Source organism: Colobus angolensis, unplaced genomic scaffold (assembly GCF_000951035.1).
Source record: "Colobus angolensis palliatus isolate OR3802 unplaced genomic scaffold, Cang.pa_1.0 Scaffold11, whole genome shotgun sequence".
In the NCBI taxonomy this organism is placed as follows: Eukaryota; Metazoa; Chordata; class Mammalia; order Primates; family Cercopithecidae; genus Colobus; species Colobus angolensis.
The window spans coordinates 6,277,262-6,300,435 of NW_012112030.1; the positions used below are offsets into that span (position 1 = coordinate 6,277,262).

Genomic DNA, 23,174 nt, shown 5'->3' on the forward strand with positions numbered 1-23,174 from the left:
AACAAAGAGAGGAAGGGTGCATTCTATCATTAGTGGAAAGGAGGAAACTAGACGACTGATTAAAGGGAAACAGGTATCTTTCCATTTCTATGAACCTCTATAACATAAGGGTTATGTGAAATTACAGAAAGAAATTATCATTTCAGAATAGGTTTCAATTTTAAAGATATCACTGAAAAAATTTCTACTCATAGGTAAATCTTATTCATCTCACATACTGAATTCCTGCTAGTTTCACAGATAACATCATTCCAGCCCCATCCTGTAGGTTTCCAGAAGACTATTGAAGCACATTTCTCTGCTGAATGATTGGGCTCATTTGGGTGCCAAAATCTAAACGAAAAAAAAAAAAGGTAGGTAGACATCTTCAATGAATGCATGGTGAATGATTAGAAAGTATAAACGTTTGGAGTGAACAGAGTGGGACTTAGGAAGAGAGAACGTTCCAAAGATTGTTCCTCCTTCTCATACTGCCCTCCTCAGATCCTTAAGTATGGACACATACTTTTACACTTGTTCCTTTAACATTCTCCTGGCAAAATTTTATGAGATGGTTTATTCTTAGATCTTTCCACTGCAATCATCTTCCTCTTTACAGAGCCTTTATCCTGGCTGGGGTTATTAAATAATTTATTTCTTACTGACATGAAATAAAGTGACTATCTCCTTACATCTGTGTATTCTTATCATCTTCCTAAGCTTCTTTATTCTCATGGATCTGCCTTAAGTGAATGTTACGATGCCTGAGTATGGATGTAAAAGTTACCCTGCCTCCAGGGAATACATTCTGGGTAAAGAGTGAGAGGTTGGACACAACTTTTGGAATTACAAGACCTGTTTTTGATACTCATTCATTTTGATCTTGGGCAAGTAATTCAATCTCCTCAAGTATTAGATTCCTCATCTTTAAAAATAGGAATTATAATAAGGTCCCTAACTAACCCACGAGATTGTGAAAGAATCAAATAAGATAATGTATAACTGAATTCTTTTTTAAAGCCACAAGTAAATAGTATTATTATGTAATTTTTCTACTAAAATTGTACATAGTTCTGACCCAGATAATTTAAATTTTATTAATTAGAGATCAGTTTAAGTGTCTACTGGTGTTTAGAAACAGCAAAATATAATAGTTTAGATCACCATCTCTAGAGTCAGATAGACAAGGAGTTGACATTCAGTTTCTCATCTTATTAGTTTATTGATTTGGGGCAAGTTATTTAATTTTTCATCTGTAAAATTAGTTCAGAAAAAGAGATGTTTTCATGAAGTTTAAGTGAGATAATGCATATCCTTAGTAACGCTTAATAATTGTTAGATCCTATTATCATAATTATCAATATTAACATTATTAGTCACTCCTAACAAAATTTCCCTAGATTTTCTATGTAAACAAGGCCCCAGATCTGCACTCACCTGACATTTTTCTTGAAAGGTGTCTTATCAATCCATTGCCAATTATTATTACCTTGTGGGTCTGAAAGCCCCAGAAAATAAGAAAGTGACTTATTCAGCTGCTGGACAATGAAATTCTGCATGAAGGAAAAAAAAAGGAGTCAAAGACTTTGGTATTTCCAGATTGAACAAAGTAAAGTTTCCTTATAGCCTTCAGAGCTATTCTATAGAAGAAAACACAAGGTGCAAGGAGCAGTCACATGATGGTCTACTGACCAGGAGTACAGGCCAAAAGTACCAACATCATTACAGGGAAGAAACAGTCCTAATACAGGAATTCCTGTCTCAGAATTTCATTCTTTTCTTTACCAAGAAACAGAATTGTCTTTAAATGTACATAAATTTATTTTTGTGTTTTCAATCTTTTTTTTATTTTATATGTTCAGATGGCATAATGGCTAATTCTATGTGTCAACCTGACTGGGCCAAGGGGTGACCGGATGAGAGTAAGGGTGTTTTCAGATGAGACTAGCATTTGAATTGGTAAGCTCAGTAGTAGATTGCCCCCACCCCAGTGTGGGTATGCATCAGCCAATCTGTTGAGGGCCTGAATAGAAAAAAAAAGGCAGAGGAAGGAGAAATTCATCCATTTTTTAATTTATTCCTGGCTGCCTGCTGCTTGACCTGAGGCATCGATCTTTTACTACCCTTGGACTAGATTTACACCATTGGTTCCCCTGGATTTCAGGCCTTTGAACTCAAACTGGACCTATACCACCGACTTTTCTGGGTCTCCTACTTCCAGATGGCAGACTGCAGGACTTCTTAGCCTACATAATCATGTGAGCCAATTTTTTCATAAAAATCTCTTCATAAAAAAAAAATCTCTTCATATATACATATGTGTGTATATATAGAGAGAGAAGAAAGTTTTTTTGGAGCACATTGACTGCTAAGATGTGTTCCATATTAATTTCCTATTGTTTTTCAGTGAAATTGCATTGGGATTCTTAAAATACAAATTTGTTTCTCTACTCCCCTGAGTACTTCTTCCCTGGAAAGCAGCAAATTACTAACCATCATTCTCAGCAAACTATCACAAGAGCAGAAAATCAAACAGCACATGTTCTTACTCATAGGTGGGAATTGAACAATGAGAACACTTGGACACAGTTTGGGGAATATCACACACTGGGGCCTGTTGTGGGGTTGGGGGCTGGGAGAGGGATAGCATTAGAAGAAATACCTAATATAGATGACAAGTTAATGGTTGCAGCAAACCAACATGGCACGTGTATACCTATGTAACAAACCTCATGTACCCTAGAACTTAAAGTATAATTAAAAAAAAAAAGAAAGTAAGTAGCAAATTACTTGGAAAAGTTAAACATAATAGAGAGTTCACTAGGTTTTAACTATAGTTGATTTATTTATTTCATAAAAATAATTATTCTCATCTTTTCAATTGAGCTTCTAAAATACCTTTAGCTATGTCCAGATTGTTTTCCTATAAGTAATTTTATCGAGGCAAATGGAAATTAATTTTGAATTGAACCTGAAGGCTTAACGAGTATTTGTTGTGTATTGCCCTGAGGCTTCCTGACATAACCTAATATTCCAGGGTGGGGAGTAGTGCTTCTCAGTCAAAAATGTTAGGAAAGTTTTCCTGGTATTAATTTGTATTTTTAAAAATACCTGCTCCAAAGAACAAAGCTAGACACATCACATTACCCAACTTCAAACTATACTGTAAGGCTACAGTAACCAAAACATTAGAGTACTGCTACAAATATAGATACATAGACCAATGGGACAAAATAGAGAACCTAGAAATCAAGCCAAACACCTGAGCCATCTGATCTTTGACAAAGTTGACAATAGAAAGCAATAGAGAAAGGACTCCCTATTCAATAAATGGTGCTGGATAGCTGGGTAATCATATGCAGAAGAATAAATCTGAACCCCTACCTTTCACCATAGACAAAAATTAACTCAAAATGGATTAAAATTTAATTATATGACCTCAAATATAAGAATCCTAGAACAAATCCTAGGAACCACCATCCTGGACATCAGCCTTGGGAAAGAATTTATGACTAAGTCCTCAAAAGCAATTGCAATGAAAACAAAAATTCTCAAGTGGGACCTAATTAAACTAAAGTGCTTCTTAGTAAAAGAAACTATCAATGGAGCAAACAGACAACCCACAAAATACGAGAAATATTCACAAATTACACATCCAACAAAGGTCTAATATCCAGAATCTATGAGGAACTTAAATAATTGAACAAACAAGAAACAAACAGCAACACCATTAAAAAATGGGCAAAAGACATAAACAGATACTTCTCAAAAGAAGACATATAAGCAGCCAACAAACATCTGGAAAAATGCACATCTCTAATAATGAGAGAAATGCAAACAAAAAGCACAATGAGATACCTTTTCACAGCAGTCAGAATGGCTATTACTTAAAAGTCAAAAACAGCAGATGCTGGAGAGGCTGTAGGGAAAAGGGAACACTTATATACAGTGCTGGTGGGAATGTAAATTAGTTCAGCCTCCATGGAAAGCAATTTGAAGATTTCTCAAGAAACATAAAACAGAAGTACCATTCAACCCAGAAATCCCCTTACTGGGTATATATCCAGTAGAAAATACATCATCTCACCAAAAAAAAGTATGTACTCATCTGTTCAATGCAATAGTATTTCCAATAGTAAAAACATGGAATTGACCTAGGTGTCCATCAATGGTGAACTGGATAAAGAAAATATAATACATATACACCATGGAATACTATATAGTCATTAAAATTATTTAAATCATGCCCTCTGCAGCAACACCAATGCAGCTGGAGGCCATTATCCTAAGTGAATTAACACAGGAACAGAAAACCAAATACCACATGTTCTCACTTATAAGAAGTAGGAGCTAAACATTGAGTACTCATGGATATAAACATAGCAAAAATAGATACTGGGGACTAGCAGAGGAGGAAGGGAGGAGGAATGGAGTGGGGCAATGGTTGAAATACTAACTATTGGATACTATGCTTAGTACCTGGGTAACAGGATCAATTGTACCCCAAACCTCAGCATTGTGCAATATACCCATATAACAAACACGAACATGTACTTCCTAAATCTAAGATAGAAGTTGAAGTTTTCTTTAAAGTACATGCTCCACTGATATCAGTAAGATGGCAGAATAGAAAGCCCCATGCTCTAGTTCCCCCATGAAGACACTTACTTAACAATATATGAATCAAATTGCCTTTGTGAACTTCAGAAAAATAGTTAAAAGATTGCAACCCCACTGGTAAGACCAAAGCTGAGAAAACTGGCATTGAAGCAGGTAAGAAAGTTTGTTGCATTTACTTGCCATAGTCCTTCCTCATACTGGCACACAAAGCAATAGAGAAAAAACTTCCATCTCTAAGCATCTCTCTTGGAAGGAAAAGAGAAGAGTGAAACCTGCATCAACTTTCTGGCTTTCCAGGAGACTGCCTTAGGGACTGGTTTCTGTCACACCTAATTCAGACTGCTAATGGGAAACAACATATCTGGGAGACTTGGTGGCTGTTGAGAACAGAAGCAAGCATGGCAGCTTATTACTGCTCTAGAGAGACTGGTACTGCATATAGACACCAGGTAAAGCAAGAGAATACGAGCTCCTAAAAATGAAACCTGTGTAAATTACTTTATCTGGAAAAGTACACACACAGGTCCAGAGAAGATGCATCACCAGAAAAAGTTTGAGAGACTCCTAGAATCTATGCCCAGCTAATTGGTGAAGGTCTGTATGAAGCCAGACAATGAACAATAGAATAGGTGTTTTTTAATGCCCAAATGTAAACAAAAGATCTCAAGACATACAATGAAACAAAAAAACAATGCTAAATTAAAGGAACAAAATAAATCTCCAGACACTGTACCTAAAGAAAAAAAGATTTATAAATAACGTGACAAAAACTTCAAAGTTACGATCTTAAAAATCTCAATGAGCTAAAAGACAACACAGATACAGTACTAAACAAAATGTGGAAAATGATGCACAAACAAAATGAGAATATCAACAGATAGGATCTATTGAATTTTTAAAAAAATATAAACTGGAACTGAAGAATCCAATAAATGAACTGAAAAATTCACTAGAGAGGTTCAGCAGAAGACTTGATCAAGCAGAAGAAACAATCGGTGAACTTGAGGACAAGTCATTTGAAATTTTCAGGTCGGCCGGGCGCAGTGGCTCAAGCCTGTAATCCCAGCACTTTGGGAGGCCGAGACGGGCGGATCACGAGGTCAGGAGTTCGAGATCATCCTGGCTAACACGGTGAAACCCCGTCTCTACTAAAAAATACAAAAAGCTAGCCGGGCGAGGTGGCTGGCGCCTGTAGTCCCAGCTACTCGGGAGGCTGAGGCAGGAGAATGGCGTGAACCCGGGAGGCGGAACTTGCAGTGAGCTGAGATCTGGCCACTGCACTCCAGCCCGGGGGACAGAGCGAGACTCCGTCTCAAAAAAAAAAAAAAGAAATTTTCAGGTCATAGGAGCAAAAAGAAAAACGAATGAAGAAAAGTGGAGAGGGCTTTCCACATGGTTTCATGTGGAAACCATGAAGTGGACCAATATAGGCATTGTGGGAGTCATAGGAGGAGAATAAAGAAAAAAGGGGGAAGAAAATCTATTTGAAGAAATCATCACCAAAATCTTCCCAAATTTCATGAGAGAAATGGACATACAAGTTCAAGAAGCTCAATTACAACTAGAACAAATCCAAAGAGACTCATACTAACATGCATTTAATCAAACTGTCAAAAGCCACAGGGAAAGAATGTTAAAAGCAGCAAGAGAAAAGTGCTCTCATATACAACCAAGCTCCCATAACTGTCAGCAGATTTCTCAGTGAAACCTTACAGGACAGAAGGGATTGTTATGATACATTCAAAATACTGAAAAAAATAAAAACAGCCAACTAAGAAAATTGTATCTGGGAAAGCTATCATTCAAAAGTGAAAAAGAGGTTGGGTGTCGTGACTCACATCTGTAATCCCAGCACTTTAAGAAGCTGAGGCAGGTGAATCACTTGAGGCCAGGGGTTGAAGACCAGCCTGGCCAATATGGTAAAACCTCATCTCTACTAAAAATGAAAAAAATTAGCCGGGTGTGGTGGCACATGCCTGTAATCTCAGCTACTCAGGAGGCCGAGGCACAAGAATCTCTCCAGCCTGGGAGGCAGAGGTTGCAGTGAGCCAAGATGACACCACTACACTCCAGCCTGGGTGACAGAAGGAGACTCTGTTTCAAAAAAAAAATAAAAAAAAAAAGTGAAGAAATTAAGAATTTCCCAGATAAACAAAAGCTGAGAGAATTCATTGCCACTAGATTCACCCTAAAACAAATACTAAAGGGAATCCTTTAAGTTGAAGTGAAAGACTGGTAGATAGAATCATGAAAGCATATGCAAGATTTCTGGTAAAAGTAGATATATACATAAATACAGAATACTGTAATATTGTAATGTTAGTGCATAAATCACTTTTAATTCTCATACAGAATTCAATTGACTTGTCCTCAAATTCACTGATTCTTTCTTACATTCTTTTAATACATTTCTTTAAAAATGTATTAAAATAGCTATAAAATCTATGATAACAAATGAATGATGTAAAAATAAGTAATTTGCGACACCAGTAACATAAATGGGGATGGGGGGATATCTGAAGGAATAGAGGGCTTTTTGTATACAATTGAAGTTAAGTTGTTTTCATCTTAAAATGGTTATAATTTTAATATCTTTAGTATGTTTTATGTAATCCCCATAAAGATAACAACAAACAAATACTTATAGAAGATACACAAAAGGAAATGAGAAAGGAATCAAAACATACCACTCCAGAAAATCAATGAAACACAAGAGATAGCAGCAAGAGAGGAACAAAAGGACAAAATACACAAGATATACAGAAATAGTGAGCAAAACAGCAATATTAACTCCTTCTCTATAAAGAATTGCTTTAAATGTAAATGGATTAAACTTCCCAAGACCTAGATTGGTGCAATGACTAATAAAAAACAAGATCCAACTATATGTATACAAAAGACTTACGTTAGCTCAAAAGCACTCACAGGCCAAAAGTGAAAAGAAAGGAAAACATATTCCATGCTAATGTTAACAAAGAGAGAGCACGGGTCACCATATTTATATTAGACAGATAAAATTTAACTCAAAAGCTGCCCCAAGAGAGAAAAAAAGAAGATATGACAATTATAAATATATATGCACACAATATCAGAGCACCTAAATATATAAGACAAACATTACAGAAGTAAAGGGAGAAATAGACACCACCACAATAAGTGGGAGCTAAGGTATGAGTAGGAGACATTGATAAATGCTTATCTACAGTAAGTAAGAAAAAGGAAAGAAGATTCAAATGACTAAAATGAGATGTGAAATAGAAGATACTACAAAATATCTGCAGAAATAAAAGGATTGTAAGAGACTACGAACAATTATATGCCAGCAAATTAGGTAACAGAAGAAATTCATAGAATTCTAGAAACATACCACCTGCCAAGACTGATTGATGAAGAAATAAAAATCTGAATAGATCAATAACTAGTAGGGAAATTAATCTGTAATCAAAACCTCCCAACAAAAAAAGCCAAGAATTGGAAGACTTCACTGGTGACTACGTATGTTTAAAGAAGAATTAACACTAATCCTCCTGAAACGATGTCAAAAAATCGAAGAGGAGGAAATCTTTCTGAACTCATTTGATGAGGTCAGCATTTTCCTGGTATCAAAACTAGAAAAAGATACTATGATAAAACAACAGGCTAATATGCCTGATGAAGATTGATATAAAAACTCTCAGCAGAATACTACAAACCACTCCAATAATATACTAAAAGGGTTAAACACAATGACCAGCTGGGATTTATTTCTGGAATGTGAAAATTGTTCAACACATGAAAGTCAACGTAATAAACCACATTAAGAGAATTAAGAACAAAAACCACATGATTACCTCAACTGGTGCATAAAACCCATTTGACAAAATCCAACATCCTTTACTAATAGAAACACTCAGCAAACAAGAGAAGGAAAGTATCAATAGAAGGAAAGTATCTCTACATGATAAAAGTCATATATATAAAGCCTACAACTAACATCATACTCAATTTTTCTGTTTCAATAGGTTTTGGGGGAACAGATGGTGTTTGGTTACATGAATTAGTTCTTTAGTGGTGATTTCTGATATTTTGGTGCACCCATCATGCAAGCAGTGTATACTGTACACAATGTGTAGTTTTATCCCTCACCCATCTCCCACACTTTCCCCTGACTCCCCCAAGTCCATTGTATTATTCTTATGCCTTTGCATCCTCATAGCTTAGCTCCCACTTATGAGTGAGAATATACGATGTTTGGTTTTCCATTCGTGAGTTACTTCACTTAGAATAATGGTCTTTAATTCCATCCAAGTTGCTGCCAATGCCATTATTTCATTTCTTTTTATGGTTGAGCAGTATTTTGTTTTATATATATATGTGTGTGTGTGTGTGTGTGTACACATATATATGGAGTATATATATGGGGAGATATATATATATATATATTATATAACATTGTCTTTATCCACTCATTGATTAGTAGGCATTTGGGCTGGTTCCACATTTTTTCAATTGTGCATTGTGCTGCTATAAACATGCATGCACAAGTATCTTTTTCATATAATCACTTTTTTTCCTCTGGGTAGATACCCAGTAGTGGGACTGCTGGATCAAAGGTAGCTCTACTTTTAGTTCTTCAAGGAATACCCATAATGCTTTCCACAGTGGTTGTACTAGTTTACATTCCCACCAACAGTGTAAAAGTGTTCCCTTTTCACCACATCTATGCCAACATCTATTATATTTTGATGTTTTAACTATGGCCATTCTTGCAGGAGTAAGGTGGTATCGCATTGTGGTTTTGATTTACATTTCCCTGATCATTAGTGATGTTGAGCATTTTTTCATAAGTTTTGTGGTCATTTGTATACCTTCTTTCGAGAATTGTCTATTCATGTCCTTAGCCCACTTTTTGATGGGATTGTTTGTATTTTTCTTGCTGATTTGTTCGAGTTCTTTGTAGATTCTGGATGTATCTTTTGTTGGATGTCTTTTGTTGGATGTATAGATTGCAAAGATTTTCTCCTACTTTGTGTGTTGTCTGTTTACTCTGCTGATTATTTCTTTTGCTGTGCAAAAACTTTTCAGTTTAATTAAGTCCCAACTACTTATCTTTGTTCAGGTTGCATTTGCTTTTGGTTCTTGATCATTAAGTCCTTGCCTAAGCCAATGTCTAGAAGGGTTTTTCCAATGTTATCTTCTAGGATTTTTAAGGTTCCAGGTCTTAGATTTAAGTCCTTGATCCATCTGAGTTGATTTTTGTATAAGGTGAGAAATGAGGAGCCGGTTTCATTCTTCCACATGTGGCTTGCCAATTATCCCACCACCATTTGTTGAATAGGGTGTCCTTTTCCCACTTTATGTTTTTGTTTGCTTTGTTGAATATGTTTGACTGCAAGTATTTGGCTTTATTTCTGGGTTCTCTATTCTGTTTCATTGGTCCATGTGTCTATTTTTGTACCAATACCATGTTGTTTTGGTGAATATGGTCTTATAGTATAGTTTGGAGTTAGGTAATGTGATGCCTCCAGATCTCTTCTTTTTGCTTAGTCTTGCTTTGGCTATGTAGCTCTTTTTTTATTTCATATGAATTTTAGATTTTTTTTTCTAGTTCTGAGAAGAATGATGGTGGTATTTTGACGGAAATTACATTGAGTTTGTAGATTGCTTTTGGCAATATGGTCATTTTAACAATATTGATTCTAACCATCCATGAGCATAGGATGTGTTTCCATTTGCTTGTGTCATCTGTGATTTCTTTCAGCAGTGTTTTGTAGTTTTCCTTAGAGAGGTCTTTCACCTCCTTGGTTAAGTAAATTCCTAAGTGTTTTTGTTTTGCAGTTACTGTAAAAGGGGTTGAGTTCTAGATTTGATTCTCAGCATGGTCACTGCTAGTGTATAGCAGAGCTACTGATTTGTGTACATTGATTTTGTATCCTGAAACTTTGCTGAACTCATTTACCAGCTCTAGGAACTTTTTGGATGAGTCTTTAGGGTTTTCTAGGTATAACCATGTCATCAGCAAACAGCGATGGTTCAAATTCCTCATTACCAATTTGGATGCCCTTTGGTTTTTTTATCTTGTCTGATTGCTCTGGCTAGGACTTCCAGTACTATGTTGAACGAAAGTGGTGAGAGTGGGCATCCTTGTCTTGTTCCAGTTCTCAGGGGGAATGCTTTTAACTTTTCCCTGTTGAGTATAATGTTGGCCGTAGGTTTGTCATAGATGACTTTCATAACCTCAAGCTATGTCCCTTCTATGCTGATTTTACTGAGGGTTTCAATAATAAAGATATGCTTTTTTTTGTCAAATACTTTTTCTGCCTCTATTGATATGATCATATAATTTTTGTTTTTAATTCTCTTTATATGGTATATCACGTTTATTGACTTGCAGATGTTAAACCATTCTTGCATCCCTGGATCATACTAAATTTTGAGAAATTAAAAGTTTTTCCTCCAAGATTCAGAACAAGGCAAGAAAGCCCATTCTCATCACTTCTTTTCAACATAGTACTGGAAGTCCTAGCCAGAGCAACTTGGTAAGGAAGAGAAAAAAATTATCCAAATCAGAAAGTAAGACGTAAAATTATCTCTGTTCACAGATGACATAATCTTATATGTAACGAACCCTAAATATTCACAAAAAATCTCTTAGAACTCATAAGCAAATTCAGCAGTTTCAGAATGCAAAATCAATGTAGAAAAAAATAGTATCATTTCTAAACACTAAAAATAAACAATCTAAAAAGAAACTTGAGAAAATAATCCCATTAAAGGCCACATGTGGTGGCTCACGCTTGTAATCCCAGCACTTTGGGAGGCCGAGGTGGGTGGATCACTTGAAGTCAGGAGTTCAAGACCAGCCTGGCCAACATGGTGAAACCCTGTCTCTACTAAAAATACAAAAAATTATCTGGGCTTGGTGGCACATGCCTGTAATCCCAGCTACTTGGGAGACTGAGGAGGGAGAATCATTTGAACCTGGGAGGCAGAGGTTGCAGCGAGCCAAGATCACACCACTGCACTCTAGCCGGGCGACAGAGCAAAACTCTGTCTCAGGAAAATAAATAAATAAATAAATAAATAAATAAATAATAAAGTGGCATCAAAAATAATAAAATTCTTAGAAATAATCTTAACCAAGGAGGCAAAGCACTTGTACTATAAAAACTACAAAACATTGATAAAGGAAACCAAAGAAGACACAAACCAATGGAAAGACATCTCATGTTTAATGATTGGTAGGTTTAATACAGTTAAAATGCAATCTAAAGAGTCAACGTGATCCCTACCAAAATCCCAATGTTATTTTTTGCAGAAAGAAAGAAAATTCTAAAATTCATATAGAATATCAAGAAATCCCTAATAGCCAAAATAACCTTGAAAAAGAACAAAGTTGGATGCCTCACACTTCCTGATTTCAAAATATGTTCCAAAGCTATAGTAATCTAAACAGTGCAGTGCTGGCATAAAGACAGACATAGAGACCAATGTAACAGAATACAGAGTCCAAAAATAAACCCTCACATATATGGTCAAATAATCTCCAACAAGGTGCCAAGACCACACAATGGGGAAAGACAATCTCTTTAACAAATGGAGCTAGAAATACTGGATATCCACAGGCAAAAGGACCAAGTTGAATCCTTACTTTATGTCACATACAGAAATTAACTCAAAATGTTTTAAAGACCTAAACAAAGGCCTAAAACTGTAAAACTCCAGGAAGAAAACATGAGCAAAAAGATTCATGACATGGAAATTGGCAATGTATTGGATATGAAACCAAAATCATGGGGAGCAAAAGCAAGAAAATAGACAAATGGAACTCCATCAAACTAAAAACTTCTGCAAAGCAAAGGAAACAATCAACTAATGAAAAGACAGCCTATGGAATAAAAGAAAATACTTGCAAACCATATATCTGGTAAGGGGTTAATATCAAGAATATATAAGGAACACCTCCAACTCAACAACAATAAAACAAATAACCCAGTTAAAAAGTGGGCCAAGGACTTGAATAGACATTTCTCCAAAGAAGATATACACACTGTCAACAGTACATTTTAAAAGTTGCCAGCTGGGTGCGGTGGCTCATGCCTGTAATCCCAGCACTTTGGGAGGCCAAGGCGGGTGGATCATGAGGTAGAGTTCAAGACCAATCTGGCCAAGATGGCGAAACCCCGTCTTCAATAAAAACACAAAAATTAGCCAGGCATGGTGGTGGGCACCTGTAATCCCAGCTACTTGGGAGGTTGAGACAGAGAATTGCTTGAACCCAAGAGGCAGCGGTTGCAGTGAGCCAAGATTGCGCCACTGCACTCCAGCCTGGGCGACAGAGTGAGACTCTGTCTCAAAAAAAAAAAAAGTTGCTCAACATCACTAATTGTTAAAGGAATACAAATCAAAATCACAGTGAGATATTACTTCACGTCCATTAGGATTGCCACTATTCAAAAAGCAAAACAGAAAAGAACAAGTGTTCACCAGAATGTGAAGCGAGACCCTTGGGTACTCTTGCGGGTGATGTTAAATGGCACAGTCATCATGAAAACGGTATGAAGGTTCCTCAAAACATTAAAAATAGAACTAACATGTGATCCAGCAATCCCACTTGTGGGTATTTATCCAAAGAATTGAAAGCAGAAACTCTAAAAGATTATTTGCACATCCACATTCATTGCAGAATTATTCACAATAGCCACAAAGTAGAAGAAACCTAAATGACAACTGACAAGTAAATGAATGGAAATGTGGCATCTTATGTGTTCTCACCACAAAAAAGGAGAAAAAGAAGGCTAAATATATGAGGTAATAGATATATTAATTAGTTTGACTGTGGTAACCATTTCAGAATACATTTGTATATCAAATCATCACAGTGTACACCTTAAATATATGCTACTTTTGGTGGTCAGTCACACTCCAATAAACCCGGAAAATAAATCAAATAAAACAAAGAAACAAAAAACAAGTGTGAGACACACATACAATGGAATGTTATTCAGCCCTAAAGTGAAAGAAAGTCCTGTCTTATATGAGAACATGGATGAATCTTGAGGATATTATACTAAATGAAATAGATTATTCAAAAAATGACAGATACTATATAATTTCACTTGTATACAGTATTTAAAATAGTCTAACTCATAGAAACAGAAGGTAGAGGAGTGATTGCCAGGGCTTTCAGGGATGGGGAAATGGATAGTTGTTGTTCAATGGGTGGGGAGTTCCAGTTTTGCAAGATGAAAAATTTCTAGAAATCTGTTGCCCAGTAATGTGAAAATAGTAAATGCTACTGAACTGTACATTTAAAAATGGTTATGACGGTAAATTTTGTGTTATGTGTTTTTTCTACAATTAGATAATTTTTTAAGTGGAAACAGTACCTGCTCTGCTTCTGTGTTGAACACAACCAAATGTGCTCCCATCTCAACACAGTTCCGCTCACTCTTAGACCAAACGTTCTCTTCACTGGAAATGAAGTAGCAACTGGAACCATATGACTTCCAAGAAGCTGGGCAACATCCCCAGGCTATTTTTGTGTTACATGAAAAAAAAGAGTGAGTGAAAGATGTGATAAATAAGATTAAGGATCTGCGGTTGCTTTGTAGAGACAGTCTCTTAATTCATGTTTTTACTGTTTCCTGAATTATATAATTTGAGGCCCTAGAATTGATTTCAAATAAATATTCTTTAACATTAAGTCCTCAATATTTACTAAAGTTTACCTGCAGAATTTGTCTCCATTTTCTTTTTTGCAAAAAAAAAAAAAGTCATTATTGAGTTTTGTTTTTCATGTCCCTTGTACATTATAAGCACCAAGTCCTCTTAGAATTTTAAATGACTAACACGGATGAACCTAGAAACCCAGTTCTGCTCAGTAATCTTGGGCAAGCCACAAAGCCTTGGGTTTTCAAAATGATAACTATTCACAGGTTGGTTATGAGAATTAGAATTATGCCTCATTAGAATTCTGGCTCCCCCATTTATCATGTATGTCTTCGAGCAAATTCATAACCTTCCTGAGCCTCAATTATTGCATCTCTAAAATGGAAATAATAATAGTGCCAACCTCACAGGGGTATTTAATCACATAATATGTATAAAGCATTTTAAAAGATGCTTAACATAGAATAATTGCTCAATAAATGTTACCTATTACTAATTTCCACACAGTATTAAATGCTTAAGAATCTTAAACAATTAGCAGTTCTCTCCCCTTACAAGTACCAGTTTGTCACTCTTCTAGGATTAAAAAAATCCATAGCTAGACATATATAAATCCACTGATATATTTTGATTATACTTATAATCAATATGATTTGATTACATATAATTTAAACAAATATATATGCATGCTTAAATAGTAAATTGTTTAGATTTGTTTGGTTTTGAAATTTTAAACAGCAATTATGATATATGTGATCTTCTTGGACTTATTTTTTTGTTTTGCATTGCTAATATTCACCCATGTTATTACATATAGTTCTATTTTATTCATTTTTTACATTATTATATCATTAAATATTAAGTAATTAAAAACCAAAAAGCTTATTCTTCCTTTTATAAGATTATAAAATGAATAATGGCTGCTTTTAGAAATATACCTTAATTGTGCATTCTGCTCATTATTAATGATTGCTTTAATATGTCTCAAAGTGTGTATTAACATATGATTTGAATTTTGAAAGTCAAATTTGACTTTGCCAATTGAGCTATATACACCAAACATTTTTTTATAAGTTGAACATGTGAAACTGCCAGCTCCAAGGCCGACAAAAAATATTGTCAGCTGTGATCAGTAAAAGCATCTGTCAAAAAGGTATACTAACATTAATAATATTTTATTTTCTCAATTTATGCTGAGAATGATGAGCTGATCAAGTCACTTTGCAAGTGTAGAAAGTAACAGATGCAAATCATATTCATTTGATAAGCCTTATTAGAACACTTTTTGGTATACTTTTGAGAAAGTAAATAACTACTGACTGAGAAATAACAAATCTTTTACAAAATTATTCTATAATATTTCCTATTCTTCACTTTCTATAACATTGGAAGTAACCTGATCAAATTCTCAGTTTACAAACCATTATAAATAATTTTTGACAATAGATCACTATATCATCTTAAGCAGACAATGCTGAAAGAATATCAAAAATTGAGTGACATTCAAACAAAGCTTTTTTCATTCTTATCTACTGACTTAGGTAAGCAAGATTTTTCAGTTAATGTCATTAAATTGGAAAATAGGAGCTGAATTGGTGTTGAATATGTTAGCAATAATATTATAATTACATTTGATAGCATTTTTTCAAAGTTCCATTCATCTCATTAAGATTTAGACTTCCAATAGTTTTACTTAATTATTGATGATTTATCAAAATCTATAATAACTTTGTGATGTTTTGATATCATGTCCTGATAATAATTATGATAGTAAATCAATCCAGAACACATAACACTCAAAGCCTAATGGTCCACAGGAAGTTAAAATATTAGGCATGTTTATCTACATATTTTGGCAGATGAGAAAAGTATCATGTAAATTTTAGTTCAAGGAGAGAGAAGAATGATGTAAAACATCCAACTGTTAAACAATACATGTTTATTTTTGTTTTAATGGATGATGGGGGTTAACACTTTGTAATAGTATTTACAAACAAGTAAATACATTTTAAGAGAGAAATAACAGTTTTGTTTTTTAAAGTCAATATTTACAACGTTCCAGAAATTAAAGCTTTTGCTTCTATAGCATGATGAAAATTCTGATGTCAAATTAAACTGTATCGGAGGGTACATATGTTTTCAGAATCCTTTTAGGGGATCGACAAGCAAAACAGTTAAGTAACTGGCCTAGGCAGAGTGCTGGGGATTGAAGGAACTCTAGCTCTTCCTATGCAGCTGAACGTCTCCATACTCTGACTTCAACGGAGTGGAAAACAAACTGAACAAGATACAATGTGGATTTAAGTTATTTTTTAACTTTAATCAAAATGGAAATTTTGTGTATGGACTTTTATTTTTACTTTTCATTGTAATGATGATTTGAAAGGATGTTGTTACAATTGAAGCATTTTTATTTGCTGACATGGTATTATACAAAATAATTGTATTTTATCACATAAGATTTTCTGTAACTTTAAGTAGTTGTATTGAATAGCTTGGCTGCTCATTTACATTGGATATACTTAGGGGGCAAATTAACAGTCTCTTATGCCAGGTGGATATGGAGTTAATTTAATTAATATCCATCTCTGTCCCATTTCAGGGCATTCGGAAGGCAAATGCTAAGTGCTCATTGTTGCTTCCAGGAAAATATTCATTTGAATATTCGAATGTTACTTGTTGAAGCAGTGTTCCACATAGGTGGGAAGAAGACTATGCACTTCACTTTCCCTTTTTCTTTTTCTTTTTTTTGACTGTCCTAAATTGCTTATTAGGTATGAATTTCACAAACTTTACTTATATTAGCAGTAACGGTGGAGCTGGAGAGTATTGTGCATTCTCCAAGCTGCCTGATGAGAACCACCAATAGTGTGGTGGAACTTCTGGCCCCTTCCAAGGCCAGGGCTCTTTCAGCCTGCAGATGTCAGCCCATGCATCTCCCTGTGCTTGTGGACTGGTTTGGTGTCCGGATTTCTTCTGATAGCTTTATAGAATGGATCAATGAGGATAACCCCCAAAAATTTTTATGTGGAATCTTCCCCAACGCAGTAAGAACTCAGGACTCTTAGAGACCCCCAGTGGTGTCCAGCTCGCTCCTCTGCAACAGACTGAAGGCTTGGAGCAAAATCTGGCTGGTTAACACCATGATAGACAGCCTTGCCGTAAGCTGCACCCTTAGGAACTGGGTGTTTTTGGCCACCACGGCGAACACGAATCCTATATATAAGTAATCTTGGTTGACCTTGTAGCCCAGTCGGCCTTCTTTATCAGGCCAGGTCGGGTGGGGAGCACTGTGGAGAGCAGAGAGCTGGCGGTACTGCCCGTAGCAGACCCTCAGAAGCAAGCTCATGACATCAGACTGCTTCTTTTTCCACAGCTGGTGGATGTACTTGTATGCACCCATCTTGACTTACCCGACGGCTGCCGCCAGACGGAAAGGCTCTTTCCCTTTGTGATGAAGCTGACTGATACGGTTCGGTTCTGTGTCCCCACCCAAATCCCACCTCGAATTGTACTCCCAGAATTCCCACGTGCTGTGGGAGGGACCCTGTGGGAGATAATTGAATCGTGGGCGTAGTTTCCCCCATACTGTTCTCCTGGTAGTGAATAAGTCTCACAAGATCTGATGGTTTGATAAGAGGAAACCCATTTCCCTTGGCTCTCGTTCTCTCTTCTCTTGTGTGCTGCCATGTGAGATGTGACTTTCACCTTCCACCAGGATTGTGAGGTCTCCCCAGCCACGTGGAACTGTGAGTCCAATAAAACTCTTTTTTTGTAAATTGCCCAGTCTCGGGTATGTCTTTATCAGCAGCATGAAAACTGACTAATACACCAACCATAATCCTAAATTCAACTCCGCCAACTCTCCACATACGAAGTTAACAACAGTATATTTTGGACAGGCATCAGTCTCATCCTGAACCAATTTGACCAGGACTAATGCTAGTATTTGGGATGGAGATGGGTAGTATTAATTGGAAACCTTAAATGTCGAAAAAAGTATTGTACACATTTGATGGAGGGTGCGAGGAATGTAAAAACTGTAAGAATTGTTATGAATAATTTCCAGGGTTGGCCTGAGCAAATTACATGCATGTAGGTTTATAATATTTACCACGCTCAAGAAGTGTGAGGAAGGAATTGTTTTGGGGGCATGTCTAGAGCCTGATATGAACATGTATGTTTAGAGAAATTATGAAAATATCCAAGCAGAGACTTTCATAAAACATACACACACAAATGCACAATAGAATACAGCAATCTTGAGCTCAACCCTGTTCTCTCCCTGAGAAAAAAGAAAGTCTATGTAAGCATTTTAAAGTTTTACCTGTCACCTTTGTCCCTTCACTGAAGCAGGTGAGACTTGAATGATATGAGCGTAGTTCAGACAGCCTTTTGCCAGTTTTGCCATATGTAAAATGGTAAGTTACTGGGAAGGAAGAAGGAGAATTAGTGTCCATCTATTATTTTGCTATAAAGCCTTGAGCTCTATATCTGTACAATGCTGGCTTACCTCTGACCCCCACCACTCTTTCTCTCTGCAAGCCCAATAAAAACCATGCCAAATTACTATTTGCTTGTATTCATTTATCTTACTTTTTTTAAATATATATATCCCCCATTTAATTTTGTGGTCTTTTCACCACTAGAATTTAGACTCCATACTCTTGAACAGAGATTCTGCCTGCTTCCCACAACAATTAATCACAAACACAACTTAAAGGTATTAAAACATCTCATGCATCCCGTAAATATATACACCTACTATATACTCACAATTTTAAAATAATGATTTAAAAATATTTTATTATAAAAAGGAGGAAGTCTGAAGGTGAAAACTGATCATTTTTTTTAATCACAAACACCTAAAAGGGTAACTGTCACAAAGTCATCAGTAAATATTTATTGACTCACTAGATGTCTGCTTCTCCTTAGCCTTAATAACCTTGATGCAAGCACACAGGTTATTTTGATGTTTTCTAAATAATTCTAGCTGCAGGTAGTCACACATCAACAGATGGGCTAAGTAACAATGAAGGGGAAAGTTTAAACATTTGTAAAAATATTTTTAATGTCTCAAATGAACATTAACTTTTATGTTAATGTTCACTTTCAGCAAGACCCTTTATCTCTCAGGATCTGATCTGATTCTTCACTCATTTCCTTTTTGTCCCTCTATAACTAAAGCTCAGTACAGTCAAATCTTTCTGCCCTGCTCTTAGTTCATGTTTTGAGATCCTGAATTTGTGTTTCTTTTTATGAAATATCTATTCTTAAACCCCCTTCTCTCTTGTACTTGATTCTGAAAAGCAAAACAGATTCTAACTTTGGTGATAATTACTTGTATTTTACTAAATATTGTGAGATTTATTTAAATCTCTGAGGGAGCTACATCTATGACCTGATTGACAGGGGAAGTCACTTTCATTCCCTCCCAGACTATTCAACAACTATTTTTAATCACCTTATCAATGAGTAGAAATCCAAATTGTGAATGAGAGAGGAAAAAGGTGTTTAAGACTTCTCATACAATGAACTTCAGGCATGTATTTGGAGGCAAGCAGAACAGGGAAGAAATGTTTTATTCTCTTTATCTCCATCATTTCATTTGAATATTTTTTCCTCTCACATTGGAAAGGTTCTGTACATGAATCAAAGAATCTAATATAGAATATCACAATTATGACAGCAATTAGAGTTGCACTCCCAGTGCAAGACTTTTGTGACTAGGGAACACATGATTACCAGTGAATCCAGTCCTGAAAGATGGTGTCTTAGATGATGGCTACAATGAACAACATGGATAGATGAGGCCATGATTCAGAAAATGCTCATAAAACCAAGTAAACTAAATCTAAAAGAATTCAGTTTTCAAAAGATAGAAGAAGAACAACCAAGGGAAAAGGAGAAATCAAGGAAAGTGTGGCATTCCAAGTAAGAGCTGATGTATTAATGGGGCAGGGGAGAATATGTCCTAGGAAATCTGTATGGAATATTCGAGAGAAAAGAAGCAAAGAAAATGCACCTCAGTGAAGAACTTACCCACACAGCTCACAATGAAGCAAGCACTGAGGAGTGCCATGGAAATCCCAGGCACAGACCAGAGTCTCAGGGACCACCAGCCTCTTTTCTCTGTCCAATCAGGAAGACAACAAATGCAGTTACCAGGGGGCCGGGGAACCAAAACCCCCAGGAAGCTTACAGCAATGAACAAACTAGATGAAGAACCTCAGAGCAGTTAAAAACCTAAAGCAAGAAGAGAGCTTACAAACTCCCTCAGAATAAATAACCAGGTAGTAACTCTGTGGCCCCAAAGAATACAGGTAAAACATATGCTAAACCAACTGGAATTTCCATATCTTTATTCTTTCTTCTTAACTATTACATGTTTCCATTGATTTCCTTTCTCAAAACATCACTTTTGTCTCCCATTTCTCATATCCCTGTATTGATATTTGGTTTCTTCAGTATATCCAAGAGATATCTGCACTCCCATGTTTATTGCACTATTCACAGTAGCCAAGATATGAAATCAACCTAAGTGTCTATCAACAGATGAATGAATAAAGAAAATGTAGTATAATATATACAATGGCATATTATTGCCCCATAAAAAAGAATAAAATCCTGCCATTTGCAACAACATATATGGAACCAGAGGACATCATGTTAAGTGAAATGAGCCAGGCACAGAAAGACAAATATTACATGTTCTGACTCATATATGGGAGCTAAAAAAATTGATCTCATGGAGGTAGTGAATAGAATGGTGGTTACCAGAGGCCAGGAAGGTTAATGGGGAAGAGAAGATAGAGAAAGGTTGTTTCATGCCTACAAAAATACAATTAGCTGGAAGAAATAAAATCTAGTGTCCCTTAGCACAGTAGGACAACCGTAGTTAACATTTTTTTTTTTTTTTTGACATGGAGTCTCACTCTGTCACCCACGCTGGAGCATAATGAGGCAATCTTGGCTCACTGCAACCTCCACCTCCCGGGTTCAAGTGATTCTCTTGCCTCAGCCTCCTGAATGGCTAGGATTACAGGCACATGCCACCATGCCCAGCTTATTTTTGTCTTTTTAGTAGAGATGGGATTTCATTATGTTGGCCAGGCTGGTCTCGAACTCCTGACCTCAAGTGATCCACCCACCTCAGCCTCCCAAAGTGCTGAGATTACAGGTGTGGACCACTGAGCCTAGCCCAACAATCATTTATTGTATATTTCGAAATAGCCAGAAGAGTAGATTTGGAATGTTCCAAACACAAAGAAATGATAAATATTTGAGGTGATGGATAATCTAATTTTCCAGACTTTATCATTACACATCATATTCTTATATCAAAATATCACATGGAGCCCATTAATACGCACAACTATTTTGTATCCATTAAAAAAATTTTAAACACTATTGATGGACATGCAAAGGGTTGAAGCTAAAGTCAAATTTTCATGCATTAAAAATGGGAAGCTTTTTTCTTACAAAAAAATTAGAAAAGCAAGTACAAAAACAAACTCAGGGTAATTGGAAAGAATACTGCTGCCTGGATTTCAAGATTAGTCAAAAGACTTTTAAGAGCAGATATCTAATAATCAATTATTTCCCTGATTACCTTCTATCATGTAAATCTTTTCTGTCACCCTAAACTTTCAATAAAATCTGATACAAACCTCCCAAAAAATATTTGCTTTCTTATTCTTTCAATTGCTTGTGGCTCTGGCTCTGAAGAATGACTCTTTCTTTCAAATTCCTTTCAGTCTACTATATTGGTCCAATCACTAGCTCTTCAATCTGTTCTTTGTCTACTTCTTCTCTCCAGGTGATCTTATTTCATCATACACTTCCACTTTCCTCTGAAACAGAGGAAATACTCACCTGTACTTTGAGGTTGCCGCTCTTGCATCATTATGCAGGCTCCCTGTGTTGAGAAGGTCCAGGAACCTTTTGTATCTCTTGCCCAGAAGATGCTGCCCAGAGACCCAGCTTCATTTTAAAAAGGTAGAGCCAAGGGACAAACTGCTACACAGTCTCATAGAACTAAGAGACTTCTAACATTAAGTGTACCTCAAAAGAAGAAGTCACAGTTACAACTAAAGTTTCCAGTGATTTTGAAATATGGGATTAAAAAAAAAAAGAGGAATTGAGAAACATTGAAAACCATTCATGAGAACTTTGACAAGAATACTTAGATCATTTCTTCAGTTCCTAATATAAAATTTCTCTGTCTGATTCCTATTCATTGTAGCATGCAAAATAGAAAATTTTGTATCTCCTAAAAGAAATCCATTTAGAGACCTTGGTTAAATTAAGTGCTCCCTAACTAAACTTTACATTGGTTACTCATTTTATGCAAGCCTTAATCCCTGTGTTGAACAGTGTCCTAGGAAGTAAGCAAAAGTCTGATTGAATGGATATGGTTTAGATATGAAGGGTAAGATAGTAAATAACAAAACCCATGAACATTGTTAAGGAATGTGATTGCAAAACGAAACATTCTGAAATCACTCTGCAAAGGTGATGAAAGATTCTTATTGCATCCAGACTAATACTGGGTAGACGACAGTGATATTTTGTAATCTCCCTGATTAGGTAAAAGGGAGCCTGAAGTGATATAAAATCGGAAACAGGCTTCATGAATTTTATATTGTAGCACAGAAAATATGATTTGTTTTCTTGTCCTCATAGATTCTTAGTAGAGACACTCTCCTGAAAACAAAAGTCAGAGAAACAAGAGAAAAAACAGCAGTTTATTAATGTGTGCTATACCCATCACTCAGGAGAGAACTCAGTTCAAATTATTTATCTCTTTCAAGGCAGTGGCTTACAGGCCTTGCTGAAATAGTATGTTAACAAAGAGCCATAAATCTTATGGAGTGGTGAGAAAGAAAAACAGGGCCGGGCGCGGTGGCTCAAGCCTGTAATCC

The 23,174-nt window shown here is 35.9% G+C and overlaps 1 protein-coding gene and 1 pseudogene across 1 annotated transcript; both read right to left on the reverse strand.

Moving 5' to 3' along the window:
- Nucleotides 1–182: 182 nt before the first annotated feature.
- On the reverse strand, nucleotides 183–22,342 carry CLEC6A (C-type lectin domain family 6, member A). The gene is made up of 6 exons (XM_011953539.1): nucleotides 22,126–22,342; nucleotides 20,293–20,382; nucleotides 18,578–18,679; nucleotides 13,968–14,113; nucleotides 1,417–1,532; nucleotides 183–333 (listed from the first exon to the last, which is right to left on the reverse strand). Exons 1-6 carry the CDS (start codon nucleotides 22,154–22,156, stop codon nucleotides 189–191), a joined length of 630 nt encoding a protein of 209 aa, XP_011808929.1. The 5' UTR covers nucleotides 22,157–22,342; the 3' UTR covers nucleotides 183–188.
- LOC105519973 lies at nucleotides 17,047–17,653 on the reverse strand (annotated as a pseudogene).
- Nucleotides 22,343–23,174: the final 832 nt, after the last annotated feature.

What these genes read in the sequence shown, in the direction of transcription:
- CLEC6A (XM_011953539.1), bottom strand. Translation starts at nt 22,156, where the DNA reads ATGATGCAAGAGCGGCAACCTCAAAGTACAG. An exon ending in GCGGCAACCTCAAAGTACAG is followed by an intron (nt 20,383 to 22,125) that starts GTGAGTATTTCC and finishes CTGATTGGACAG; the next exon opens with AGAAAAGAGGCTGGTGGTCC. An exon ending in TCAACACAGAAGCAGAGCAG is followed by an intron (nt 1,533 to 13,967) that starts GTACTGTTTCCA and finishes TCCTTCATGCAG; the next exon opens with AATTTCATTGTCCAGCAGCT.